A 13,665-nucleotide genomic window follows, 5' to 3' on the forward strand; every position below is an offset into this window, starting at 1 on the left:
CCTGTGTAATATGAGCTAATACTGTACCCCTCATTCACTAAACGATAGGGCTGTTTATGGGAAACAATCATACACTAAGTTTTGGGTCACTGATGCCTGTTTTATCACACACCATGGCTACTAAGTAGGGAGGGCTTCTCCCACACACCATAGGTAGAGGAGAGTCCCTCACACTCAAGGTTGGGGTTATGATGCACTGACCTGGCTTTCTCCTCACCGGCCTTTTTCTTCCGCTGCAGAATCTGACCTTACTGAAGACCCCCAGGACATGCCTTTCGCACAGTGACCGTCCGTCCTTACTCGGACTGGTGCGCCGTTTGGACGTGCAGACTCGGTCACTGTTGTTCTCCCTGGCTTGCCTCTTCTGCCGGATCAGGGAGCTGGCTATCGCCGCAGCCATGGCTCCTCTAAAGCCCCCCGGAATATTGTCAGTGTCTTAAGGGAGGTCCTATAATTTCAAGGACCTCTGACAATAAAGTAAAAAGAAAAAAAAATACCAATCACTTTATATCGGAGTATAAATAAGTCAATGCAAGTCACCAAGTGACCCTCTCCTTAATGGTAAAACAAGCTAGAAAAATAGATACAATCTTCTGTAAAAGAATTCCAGGTTTTTCTAGCCATTGTTGAATCAGCATCCAGGATAGGGGGTTGTATGATCAGGAGTTCTCCATTGCACTGGGACCCTCCACCGTGTGTCCCCCTGCTCTGTAATGCTGCATAGATGCTGTCGGAAAAAGGTTCAGGTGCAGGGACTTCAGCCACAACAGGTCCCAGCAGATGGTGAAAAGAGATTTATATAAGAAGAGGGTGTCTCATTCCTAGAAACACACAGAATTCTGCAGCTTCATCCTGGCAGATCCCACGAACAGGTCACGGTTTTTTCCTGTTATATATCAAACAGTCGGCTGGTTTATTGCACAATCGAGACCCAGGCATGATGCATCCCTTATAATTGTCGCTGCCAGGTCACAGAAGTGTGTGTGTCACAAATCCCAGCAGGGATCAAACATCCCGAGCGATTTTGTCATTCATTTAGCACACGTAGATCTTCTAAACGCTACAAGAAATCCATTAGCCTGCGTGTGGCAGTGTCACCCTTCTCACAAAGTCAGCCAGCACAGGCACATTATGCACACACACACACCAACCCACAACTTATCGGAGGAGGGGGAGTTCCCGATGTAGCAGGGGAGGTCCCAAGTTCCAATGGTATAACTTCCTCATTTAGGGGAGAACGCACAACACCCCCGTGCTTGTCCTAAATCCAACTTATAGTCTGAATGCAGACCATCCAAGAGGCCTCGGTTCTTAAATTCTGAAGGGTCCCTGTAACCTAGCAATGAAAGGACCATGTTAAAGGCAGCATAAAACCCTGCGTGGTGGAGGGTTAAAGAACCCACTGATGTTGGGAGGAAGTACAGCGTTACTCAACAAGCTGCAGGTGGGGGAGCACCACGCTTTTATAGGTCCGCAGGGCTCAGCCACTCGGAAGAGAACGCAGCCACAAGACCTGTGTGAGGCATTGCTGCATGGGAAGCTCCTCTACAGCTTGTTGTATTGCAGCGTCCCCGTGTCTCTCATTCTTCCCGTCTCCGCTATCTCTCCTCTCTACGCAATCCTACGTGATCGAGGTTTGGATGAGAAATTCTCACCGGCAGACCAAAGGAACTGCAGTTCACATCCAATCTGTCCCCTGGCTTCTCAGGCTGGAAACCCCCGTGTGGGGTTTTTCTGTGTAAGAAAAGGCAAGAAGCTGACTGGGAGTGAGCAACATTGTGCTTTGCTTAACCCTCACGACCTTCCTAATGGCTTCTGTACTATCTCATTTTGTTGCCTAAATAGCAGAACAATGGACTGCAGAATGGACCAGCGCTCAGGACGGGAGATCCAAGGGAGGGGATTAAGGCACTAGAATAATCAAAGACTCAATACAGCCAAGGCTAGCTGCCTGTCCCTGTATAATTAATGTTTTTTTTTCACTGTCTTGCAGGATCAGCCAGAAGTAGAGCAGCTCTCCCAGACTAGTTCCAGCCGGTCACAGAAAGCCCTGCTTGGCTACAGCACTCCGAAGAAGCAAGCTACTCGGGACTAAAGTGTTCCTATCCCAGTCTCTGCTTTCCCACTGGTTTCTCTCCTTTTCCCAGTTAACTCACTAGCTGTAATTTTTAGGATTTTTTTTTAACCTCTCCTTGACCATGCATTCCAGCTGCATTCACATGCCTTTGTTAATTCCTCTTTCATGGCTACATTATCTCACTGTTGTTTCATGCCTATGTTAACCATGTCACGTCTGTCCCATGTATGCTTTTATTAACCTCATCTCTGCTGCTTTTGCAATACCCTTATTAACCGTTTACCTGCTGCCACTTAATGGACTCAGCAATTCTTACTCCATGTCTACCTGCTGTACCTCCATGCCTTTATTAACCCCTCTGTTACCTTGTTACCCTAACATTTTAATAGAGATTCCCATGCGTTTCTCCTTTGATGGTTTCATCTTTGACCATGTTAAACAAACCACCACCCTCCCCATAGTCCCGCTTTGGAGACTCATAGTCTGGAATTTTGCAAAATAAAACTGACTCCATGTCTCACGTATCAGGTAAATACTTTATCTTCAACCTTACGTTTAATTTATTCAAGCAATGCAGAGGATGGGACAATGGCGTGTATGCAGTTTACACTGGAACGGTAGTCACTCAAATATGCTTTATTAAAGTCTTAAATGTAATTTTGTATATCTGCAGTCATAGTGGAATATTTGGTCATTTTAATGAATAATACTTACACCCCCAAACATTCATTTAACTTTTTCACTTTTTTATAGTGATTTTTGCTTTTAAAGCATGAAGATGGAATATGAAATGACCCAAGACACTGCAGAAAATGAATTCTAATTTTTATTTTATCCTCAACATGTTATCTAGAAAACTCTGATATCCAAAAACACTCCAAACTAAGAAAAATCAAGTCGGTTGGAGGTGGAATATATTAAAATAGAAAAACCCTGCACACTGCATAATAATATGAAGCTGTTAAAAGGGACTAATGTCCCATAGAGCAAGTACTATCATATGCATTTACTGCCCTCCAAAACCTGGTGAAAACACTGCAGCTTCAATGCTGTCACGTCCCTCTGTTTACATTTGGTATAAATTTTGGTTAAAGCAGGCAATCACTGGCAAGAAGGACCTCCCTGGAGATCACCTGAAACACTCACATGAGCCAAGGTGACTGGCTGTGTGCATGCCATGTGTGTGTGATCCATTAAATGTAGAAAAGTTTATTGCCCCTGAATAAGATTGGCTGGGAAGCAGGACAGGTCCACTTATAACAGGACTGTTAAATATGATACAAATATTGGTGGGTTCATGAGGGGTATTAATATGTTAACTCAAACCACAGTCACACTGCAGTCCTCAGAATGTATGACACACACGCGGACAAAAACATAACATAGCTGTCCAGGATGACCGACAATTCACACACTGACATGAGATAATAAATGAATAATTGCAGATCATATCATAAAACATCAAGTAAACCTCTTGTTGTATGGAGAGCTGTTGCCTAGTAAACAAAAAAAAAATTATCAGATTGTCAAATTATAGATCTTTTGGTGCATCTCGTGTGCTCAGTTTTCATCAGTGGTAAAACCTCAAACATTATTAAGTATGACCAGTATGACCAAATCCACCTGCACACCTGAGACAGATACCCGTGGCATTGGTACCCTTTAAATATATATGTAATAAAATGTCTACAGATGTCATATGAATTGGGCAGTGTCAAACTACAAATCTAATCAACACTTACATCCCCAAAACTACAGTGTGGGGGGGGGGTTATACTTATAATTATTATTATGATCATCTGACCTCCATAAATAAATCCATAAAGAAAAGAGATTATGTTCAGTTCAGAAGTATAACCAGGCTACCATGTACCTCTAAATGACTAATCTAGAATGTTCTATGGCATACAGTTAGTTCTACAATATAACAATCCCAGAGAGGAACTCGAAGACTCCCTACAAGTATTCTACAAAACATGAATATTTGAATTTGGTAATGTCAATATGTATAGCTTCCAGTAAAAGAGAGAGAGGAAACCTGATAGAAACAAATACATCAATACATAAAGGCATTTAACAAAGTACAGGAGGGACATTTGTTTCAGAGGAGAAATGTTAGAACAAGAGGTCATAATCTAACACTAGATGGCCATTGGCTTAGAAATAATGTAAGTTTCACTTTACTAAGAGGGTGGTAGATAAGTGTAACAGCCTACCAGCAGAAGTGGTAGGGGCGTAAGCTGTAACAGAATGTGAACATGCATGGGATAGGCATAAAGCCAAGCTGAATCTATTACTAAATAGGCTGAAATGTAGGTTGGATTCATAATAGCCTTAATCTCAAAATTTCACGTACAATTAACACCGTATAATGTAACATAATGTACATAATAAAATACACACTTAACATTTTTAGTTCCATCTAGAAAAATCTGGGGCCAAAGGAATGGACCACCTCATTCAACTATCTCGTTAAGATGACTTTGAAATGTAGGAGTTCCCTAATTTCTATTTTATGTGAATATTTTTTTCCCCCTTTTAAGTTCACATTTATCCAACTTTTGCAAAAATGAGAGAAGTTTTCTCATTAAATCAAAGCCAAGGGAAATGTAAAAATGCCTGCTCCTTTTTTGGGAGGATACTATAATGAAATATTGTTAAAAGGTGGATTCATTAAGTAACTCCTCTTCAATATGTCTAATAATCCGTAAGGCACGTATTGAGCAGTATTTTGACAGTTGTCAGGTCACCCCATCCTCTGATTGTTTGAGATCAGTTAACCATGACAGGTAACTTAGTCATTTTTTATACAACTTTACTGCTGACACAGACAGAAATGGTTTTAACAAGGTCTGATTAAGATTCTATTGAGCCATATTCTGTGTCCCTACTGATGTATGCTCCTTGAAGAATGCCCAAATTCTGGATACCAAACGATTTTATTATACCCCTCTGGAGACTCATCAAGTCAGGCTCTTTTATCTGTGAAAGCGATCTGCCGTCTCGCCATTGACACAATAGGTTCATTCAGCTTTTGACAGGCACTGGCATTGAATCCCAACCTCCTGTCTTTAAGCCAGATCAGCGCACCTCAGGATGTGGCATGCAAAGCCATCCACTATTGCCAAGTGACCAGTATTTGACCAAGTTAGGGTCAAGCCCATTGCCAGCGGGATACTCAGATCATGTAGAAGCCATATAGCTGGCTCCTTATTGTCAGACACAATGTAACAAACACTTACAACAGTCTGGATACAAAGTATTCAATTTATTGTAAGCAACCCAACAAGCTAAGCACTAAACGCTCTGCCTTTTTACTTTGTGCTTGTGTAGTTAACCTCTTCAATGCCGGACTACAAGTCTTATACCGTATGTGGCAATTAGTAGAGCTGGATTTGGGTCATACAAATGTGGAACATTACAGCCTAGCACATACTCAGGGATAAAGTCAAAATGGCGTCTTCATGGCACAATGTATATAGACCAAATCACCCATGGTCTGCCACCAACAGCACATAAAGTAACATGGGATTATATTAATTTGGTGCCAATGAGCGCATTCTGCAACTAACCTAATGAAAACACTCGAGAAAATGAATGTATATGTGTCAGAAAACTATTTTTTATAAAATACATGCTCTCCCTGAACACAACAGATAACAATGCAAAAGATATATATATATATATATATATATATATGTATATATATATACACACAAAGATTTTCAATAAATAATGTAGTATATGGACTCTGAATTTCTTTTAAATCGCTCAGTTTAATCGCACCCTACTTCACAGCAGCGGAATTTTCAAGTTGTACAAAGAATGACTCAATAAGGGTTTTTTGCTTGTAGAGATTCATTTTTTTTCTCTTAAAAATATATATAGATTTGGATGAGGAAAGAGGATCTATTCCAGGAAAATGGCCGATTCATGCCAGCTTTCCCTGCCACAGTTATCTGATGATGAATCCGATGACAAGGGAACGAGGGGAACTAGTTACTGGAATTTTAACTAAGCGCCTCGTGTTTATCACCAGCATTAGCAAATGTGACAGGCGGGAATTCAGAAAATGCATTTTCAAATGATAGTCTGTAGCGAGCACAGAGAAAAGCAGACAAGTGCCACCGCAGCTGCTCACCATATGACTCTGTAGCATACTATGTTATATTTTGAATGGTCTTCATAATCCAATAACCCCCTACCCTGCGTACTGAAGTAGCACCCAGAGCAGTGTTAAAGTCTACTTTGTCTGACAAACGATTTTATTGTGAGCTGTGTGACCTGGTAAAGCACATCAGACTCATGGAGCTTTATAAAAAAAGTCTTTTACTTTTCCACTAAATGCTAACAGATGATATTATAAGTCATGAATGTGCCCTAATTGAGTGCTTTCAAGATGCTGCCCACATATTATACTTTATACCATTTCAAATCTATGAAGCTATGCTTTTAAATGCAGTAACACTTTATTGAAACATGCTTCTCCCCTAGGCACAGAACATCTAAAGGAAGGAGGAAAGCACATAGGTTACCTCCGTGTCAATGGACATGCAGCTAAAGCAGATTTTTCAATTATTCACGGTACTGGGAAAAGTGCATACAGGGTAACACGCCATTCTTACTAGGCCGTCATAAAATAGGCCGTTAACTGTGTTGGCGCTGTGCAACTATTTCTTCGTAATGCCAACTGACTCTCTGAAAGTCTCAACTCAACTTTCAGTTATACGTTGTAGATGATGGATGATAACAAAGCTCATCCTGTGTAAATGGTCATATCACATGAAACATTGGTGGTACTGAGCAAAGAAACAGTCTGATATACCAAAAAAATCAGCTTTTCGTGTTTTTTAATTCACTGACAATCTTTTCAACAGCATGTCTTTCCATTCCTGACTTCAAGAGGCAATGATGAATCTCCCAAACCAGATGTTTTATGGAGCATTTTATTGCATCTCAAGTGAACTCAGGTCCAGCTGAGACAACTGGAGAATGTGACTATTACCTTCCATCTTCATGGAGAAGCAAAACAGTATCAGAGTAATGATATGAAAAAGGAGTTCTCATAGACATGAGGAGACCAGGTAACCCAATTGGATTACTCATCAGGTTGATCTTAAATGGGGTGTAGTGTACAGTAATACAGTGTAACACTAAAGAGTACAGGGGTTTGTCTCACAATTTTCCCAATAAAAGTAAAGATAAAGACTATTTATCTATTTATTCTATTGCTTATGCAAGGCAGTATCATAAAGGGTTAGTGTGCTTGATAGTAGATTGGACCTGGATGACAGACCTAAACACGTACAAATCGCCAATATGCAGTTGCTACAAAAATTGTGTAAGTATCTTGTGAAAATAGCTGTTCTAACAGAAAGTGACACAACATGTTTGAAGTTGTTTTTAAATGTTGCTAGGTTTATTGTTTTGTTTTTTTTAAAAAAGGAGACACATTAAAAGGTGATACACCCAAGTTAGTACTTGAATTGTCTAGGTAGGGGAGAGGTGTCATGCCCACCCTGCCCAGGTTCCACCGAATCCCTTCCCCTTTTGCAACAAGCTAGGGCTGGCCCACCTTCACATGGCTAACTTATTTTTTTCTTATATTGGCTTACCCAAATCAGCACTGAATCATAAGGAGCTTCCACAGTTTAGTAGACAGTCTGATGCCTTGTGGAGTCATCTGTCATTTCTCTTAAGAGAAAGGTTTAGTCCCCAGTCTAGTTTTTATTTTTCAATGCATGTTGCATCCATTTTGCTCGGATTCAAGTGGATTTTACTGCATGCAAACTGGAGGATGCATTCCTAATTCAGAATCTTTGATTAGGGTACTTGTTTATTATCCGGGGAGCCACTGTACCTGTTTGTATTAATAATTTTGTTAAGAAAGTTAAGTAAAAATAAAATGTTATAAATATTATTTTGTTGAAAATTACTTGTTTTTAATACAAAAATAGGTGGATAATACACAAGTAAAGGTTTACCACAGCAGAAGCTCATTACAGTCAAGTTGATGTTTGTTTTGATGTGTGTTGAATGGCTCAGGTGTTAGTGGGATTTTCTACTGATGACAATGCATTATTTTTTAGTTATATAACAGTGTAGCTATAAATATAACCTTTTCCGATAAAACTAAGCAGGCACTGAATTGTGGTCATGTCATGTAAAGCCAAGGTCATATGGAGGGTTGTTTTATTTAAAAAGGTATATGGGACATTTGTCCAGGGCCTCCCATCAAAGGTTCCAGTAATGTCTTCTCCTGTGTTAAGCAAGACAAGTCGGGTCTATCAATGTCTTTGTGCCTCCTGTTATAACCAATACATATGTGTTCATTGGTAAACACTCTAAAACAGATTCATGTGATTTCCACCAAGAACAAATCACAAAACAACTACAAAACATCTACATGAATGCCCTGTACCAGGTTTTGATAATTTAAGAATTTAAGATGACCAAGTGGTAGTGTCATCTTGAAGAAGTCAATGTGTGGACATGTGTTTTGTAGAAAGGCTCCGACAGGTGTAACTTGGGAATTTATATTGTCATCACTAGATTCCATATGGCCATGATGCCTGTCATGAAGTATGTTCGAGTATGATTGAAGTGGTTTGGACTTTAACCAACTCACTGTTGAGCAAATCCTCGCTTATGCCTATAGTTTATCCTTTCACCTGTTCAGTTGCCACACTGTCTGGAACAATGATTTCTGTGACATTCTATTGTCATTGTCTTGTAGATTGTTTTTATTAAAATAAAATGCATACTCTTCTATTTTTGGCTTTAGTAAAATCAGTTGGAAAAGCTGAGAAAGCTAAAGTGACTATATAATATAAATTGCTCAAATTTAGGTTAAAAAGGTACAATAAGTGCAGAACGTCCCTGCCCCATATAACTTGCACTGTGTAATTTAACCAACTTTAGAGCAAGGTTTGTTACAGTAATTGTCGGGATCAGTATTCATAGAGGCTAGTCATCTAAAAGTAGACATTGCTAGAAAATAAACCTTATCAGGATGCAGCTTTTCAAATGTAAAGCCCTAGGCAATAACTCAGAAGATTATCAGACTTCTTATAGAATAGATATTTATTAAAAAATGAACACTACTGGGCTGTGTTCCCCATAAACACCCTCTTTTACAGCAGATGTCTGGAAACATAGCCTTAGGCAGGCTTAAAGGCAAAAAAAGCCATTGCATGTATTAACACTGATATTTCTTGGAACTTCCTAATGTGGAGAATGTTGCATTTTAGCATAAAGCTTTTATAGAGATTATCACTCCTAAGAGTATAATGTATTTTAGATTCAGGTGTGCAGCATATAGTATGAGGCAGATAATACCCACCATGTACTATTTCTATGGAATATGGAATTCATTTTATTATGCGAAAAGCAGCCTGGCTCTACTGTTCTTAGTGACTTCCATTATTATTACTGTATGTATCTATTTACTCAATGCACTTTAGCGCTGCTTAAACTGTTGGCGCTATATAAATAAAAGATAATAATAATAATAATAAAGAGACTTGGGCGCCGGCCAACTCTTTGTGTTCGTCTTCGTGGGGGGAAAAATCTTTGTATTCCACAAATATTCGCCCGTTCCTGTCTTTTGTTCGGGAGAATATTCGTGTGCGTTCTTGGTTTTGTCCGTTTTTTCTTTAGAAGAGGTTAATACGGGGTTAACACGGTACAGACTACGCGGCAGCTTTGGTGCCAGGAGTTTAAATGTCCGTACGACCAACTCTATTGGTCGCCTGCAGGGGCCTCCTCTGCCATCAACCAATGAAGTACACCTGCACTTCATTGGTTGATGGCAGACGAGCCCCTGCTAGCAACCAATAGGGTCGCTCGTACAGACTTTTAAAATCCTTTCCCAGGAACTTGGCCGGCAGAGACTACTGGTCTCCCTGCTACAACAGTTAAAAGTCCGTACGAACGACCAGTAAAGTCGCTTGTACAGACCTTTAACTGTTCATAACTTATCTATTTTTAAGAAAAAAATAGATCAGTGTCCTTTTCTAGCACAGAATTCCTTGCTTAAAATACCGTATTTGCTCGATTATAAGACGACCCTGATTATAAGACGACCCCCCAAAATCAAAATATTACTTTAGGAAAAAACCAAAAAGCCTGAATATAAGACTACCCTATAGGAAAAAAAAGTTTTACTAGTAAATATTAATTCATGTAAACTAATTTTCATATTTAATAAAAGCTTTGATTGAGAAAAATATATTTTTATTTCCTTATATTTGCCAACCTGCCCCCCCCAGTTATGCACATCTGCCCCCAGGCTTGCCACTCTACCCCCAGAAATGCCTTATACCCCCCTATTTGCCACTCTGCCCCATGATGTGCCTTTTAACCCTCTATATGCCACTCTGCCTCCAGAAATGTCTTATACCCTCCTATATGTCACTGTGCCCCATGATATGCCTTTTAACCCCTATATGTCCCTCTGCCCCATGATATGCCTTATACCCCTATATACCACTCTGGCATTTAAATACTCATTCATTCCATTAATCACACATACACACACACGCTCAAACCCCCCACCCCCTTACCTGAACTGCAGATCTCCCACTCGCAGACTTCTGCAGGGGCCCGGCTGTGCGAGCAACTTCTCTGGCCCCGCCCCCAGAGGAAGGAGGGAGGAGGTAGAGTTATGTGAGGACTGTGCCAGCTTCCTGTTCCCCTGCTGCTAATAGCAGAGACGCTGCTCGCGACCAAAGCCCGGTAAGCAGCACGGCCGAAGCAAAATGAGGTCTGATTAGAAGACGACCTCGATTAGAAGACGAGGGGAATTTTTCAGAGCATTTGCTCTGGAAAAAACCTCGTCTTATAATCGAGCAAATACGGTACCTTTTTGTCCTTTGGTTCTTCTTCTTCATATACCTTTATGTTTAACCAACAATCACTTTCAAGCTAATAGGACAGTGTCTATTTGAATGACGTCGACAGCAGTGGCGTCGCTACAGGGGGGCAAGGGGGGGCAATTGCCCCCCCTAGGTTAATCCTTGCCCCCCCTGTTGCCCCCCTGCCGAATTTGGATCCCGTCTTTCTTCTTTTTTTTTTTTTCACGCAGAGGAGAGAGAGGGTGCGGCCCGAGAAAGGTCGGCAGCCAAGGCAACCGATTTTACGCGGGCCGCACCTCGAGCCCTGCTACTTACCTGTGGGAGGGTCTTCTGTAGTGCATAGAGGAAGCGGAACCTAGCAGAGTTCACGTGACATCACATGACTCTGCTCCAGTCCCGCTTCCTCTGTGCTTTACCAGAGAACGCAGAGGGAGGCCGCGCCCTCTGCTGAAGTCTGTGAGCGGCGTCCAGAAGCTGCACTGCAGGTAAGGGGTGGGGAGGGAGTTTGAATGAGAATGTGTGATTGAGGGAATGAATCTGAATGAATGAGTATATGAATGAATGAGTGTGTGTGTGATAGCATGGATGTGTAAGTGCTGGAACCTAGGCATGATGGGACTTTAATTGCTGTTAGCAATCAAACTCCTATCATGCCAAGTCAGCCAGTACATGCTGAAACCTAGCTAGCTGCCCCCCTTGTCTATGGATGCTGCCAGCAGTATGGGGTCTGCACATCACTTACAGCCATCCTGTACCAGCATGTACTGGCTGACTTAGCATGATAGGAGTGTGATTGCTAACAACAATCACAGTCCCATCATGCCTAGGTTTCAGCATTTACTGGTTGGATGTGTAAGTGCTGGAACCTAGGCATGATGGGACTTTGATTGCTGTTAGCAATCAAACTCCTATCATGCCAAGTCAGCCAGTACATGCTGAAACCTAGCTAGCTGCCCCCCTTGTCTATTGATACTGCCAGCAGTATGGGGTCTGCCCATCACTTACAGCCACCCTGTACCAGCATACACTGGCTGACTTGGCATGATAGGAGTGTGATTGCTAACAGCAATTACAGTCCCATCATGCCTAGGTTCCAGCATTTACTGGTTGGATGTGTAAGTGCTGGAACCTAGGCATGATGGGACTTTGATTGCAGTTAGCAATCACACTCCTATCATGCCAAGTCAGCCAGTACATGCTGAAACCTAGCTAGCTGCCCCCCTTGTGTATTGATGCTGCCAGCAGTATGGGGTCTGCACATCACTTAAAGTCACCCTGTACCAGCATGTACTGGCTGACTTGGCATGATAGGAGTGTGATTGCTAACAGCAATCACAGTCCCATCATGCCTAGGTTCCAGCATTTACTGGTTGGATGTGTAAGTGCTGGAACCTAGGCATGATGGGACTGTGATTGCTGTTAGCAATCACACTCCTATCATGCCAAGTCAGCCAGTACATGCTAAAACCTAGCTAGCTGCCCCCCTTGTGTATTGATGCTGCCAGCAGTATGGGGTCTACACATCACTTACAGCCACCCTGTACCAGCATGTACTGGCTGACCTGGCATGATAGGAGTGTGATTGCTAACAGCAATCACAGCGAGCACAGTCCCATCATGCCTAGGTACCAGCATTTACTGGTTGCCTGGGTATGATAGGAGTGTGATTGCTGTGTGGGCAGTGTGGACGGCAGGGCTGGCTTTGGGGTGTGCAACCTGTGATCTATGCCTGTAATTTAGGGGGTTTTAAATATACCTTTTTATGACATGTTTTTATGTGAATTCCAATTGAACTTTACCTGCAAAGCTGGGTTTTTGCGTTATTCTGTAGATCCATATCTATATATTTCCATACATTATTTATGTATACCTGCAAATACAGTGTTTGTATGTCTTATTCAGTTAATTAATACCTGCAATGTATTTATTTGATCTATACCTGCAATGCTACGTTTCATATACTATTGTATACCTGCAAATACAGGATTTGTATGTCTGATTCTGTTTATTTGATATATACCTTCAGTGCTGAGATCACAAGTGAATTTCAGTTGATCTATCCATGCAAAGCTTGGTTTGTGTGTTAATGTGTTGATCTATACCTGCTATCGGCAACTGGGGCTAATATTAATATATATGGGCAGCAGGGGCAAAAACACTAAGGGGGTATAAACGACAATGCAGTGTGAAAAATCCATCCTGATGCAGACGTCTGTGACGTGGATTGTGTCCTGCTGTTTGTGTGTTTTTGGTTATCAGTGTAGCAGAGCCTGTCCTCGGGTGTGTGTGTATAGGTGTTGGTGTGGCAGAGCCTGTCCTGGTGTGTGTGTTCAGTTGTCAGTGTGGCAGAGCCTGTCCTAGGGTGTGTGTTTGGGTGTCAGTGTGTCAGAGCCTGTCTGTGTGTGTGTGTGTGTGTGTGTGTTTGGATGTGGGTGTGGAAGAGCCTGTCCTGATGTGTGTGTTCAGTTGTCAGTGTGGCAGAGCCTGTCCTGGTGTGTGTGGGTATCTGTGTGGCAGAGCCTGTCCTGGTGTGTGTGTGTTTGGATGTGGCAAAGCCTGTCCTGATCTGTGTGGGTGTCTGTGTGGCAGAGCCTGTCCTGGTGTGTGTGTGTGTTTGGGATGTGGGTGTGGCAGAGCCTGTCCTGATGTGTGTGGGTGTCTGTGTGGCAGACCCTGTCCTGGTGTGTGGGTGTATGTTTGGTTGTCGGTGTCGCAGAGCCTGTCCTGGTGTGT

General features: G+C 41.9%; 1 protein-coding gene across 4 annotated transcripts in view; it reads right to left on the reverse strand.

Moving 5' to 3' along the window:
* Positions 1 to 13,665, reverse strand: part of FGF12 (fibroblast growth factor 12) — a 144,492-nt gene that overhangs the window by 59,286 nt on the left and 71,541 nt on the right. Inside the window, exon 1 of one of the 4 annotated variants that reach the window (XM_053458704.1) lies at positions 202 to 1,029. The exons of the other annotated variants lie outside the window; for them this stretch is intronic. Coding sequence (XP_053314679.1) covers positions 202 to 400 — 199 coding nt within the window. The 5' untranslated portion in view covers positions 401 to 1,029. Of the gene's footprint in view, positions 1 to 201; positions 1,030 to 13,665 lie in introns of those variants that run through there. 4 annotated transcript variants of the gene reach the window in all.

This window comes from Spea bombifrons, chromosome 3 (genome assembly GCF_027358695.1).
Source record: "Spea bombifrons isolate aSpeBom1 chromosome 3, aSpeBom1.2.pri, whole genome shotgun sequence".
Taxonomy (NCBI): Eukaryota; Metazoa; Chordata; class Amphibia; order Anura; family Pelobatidae; genus Spea; species Spea bombifrons.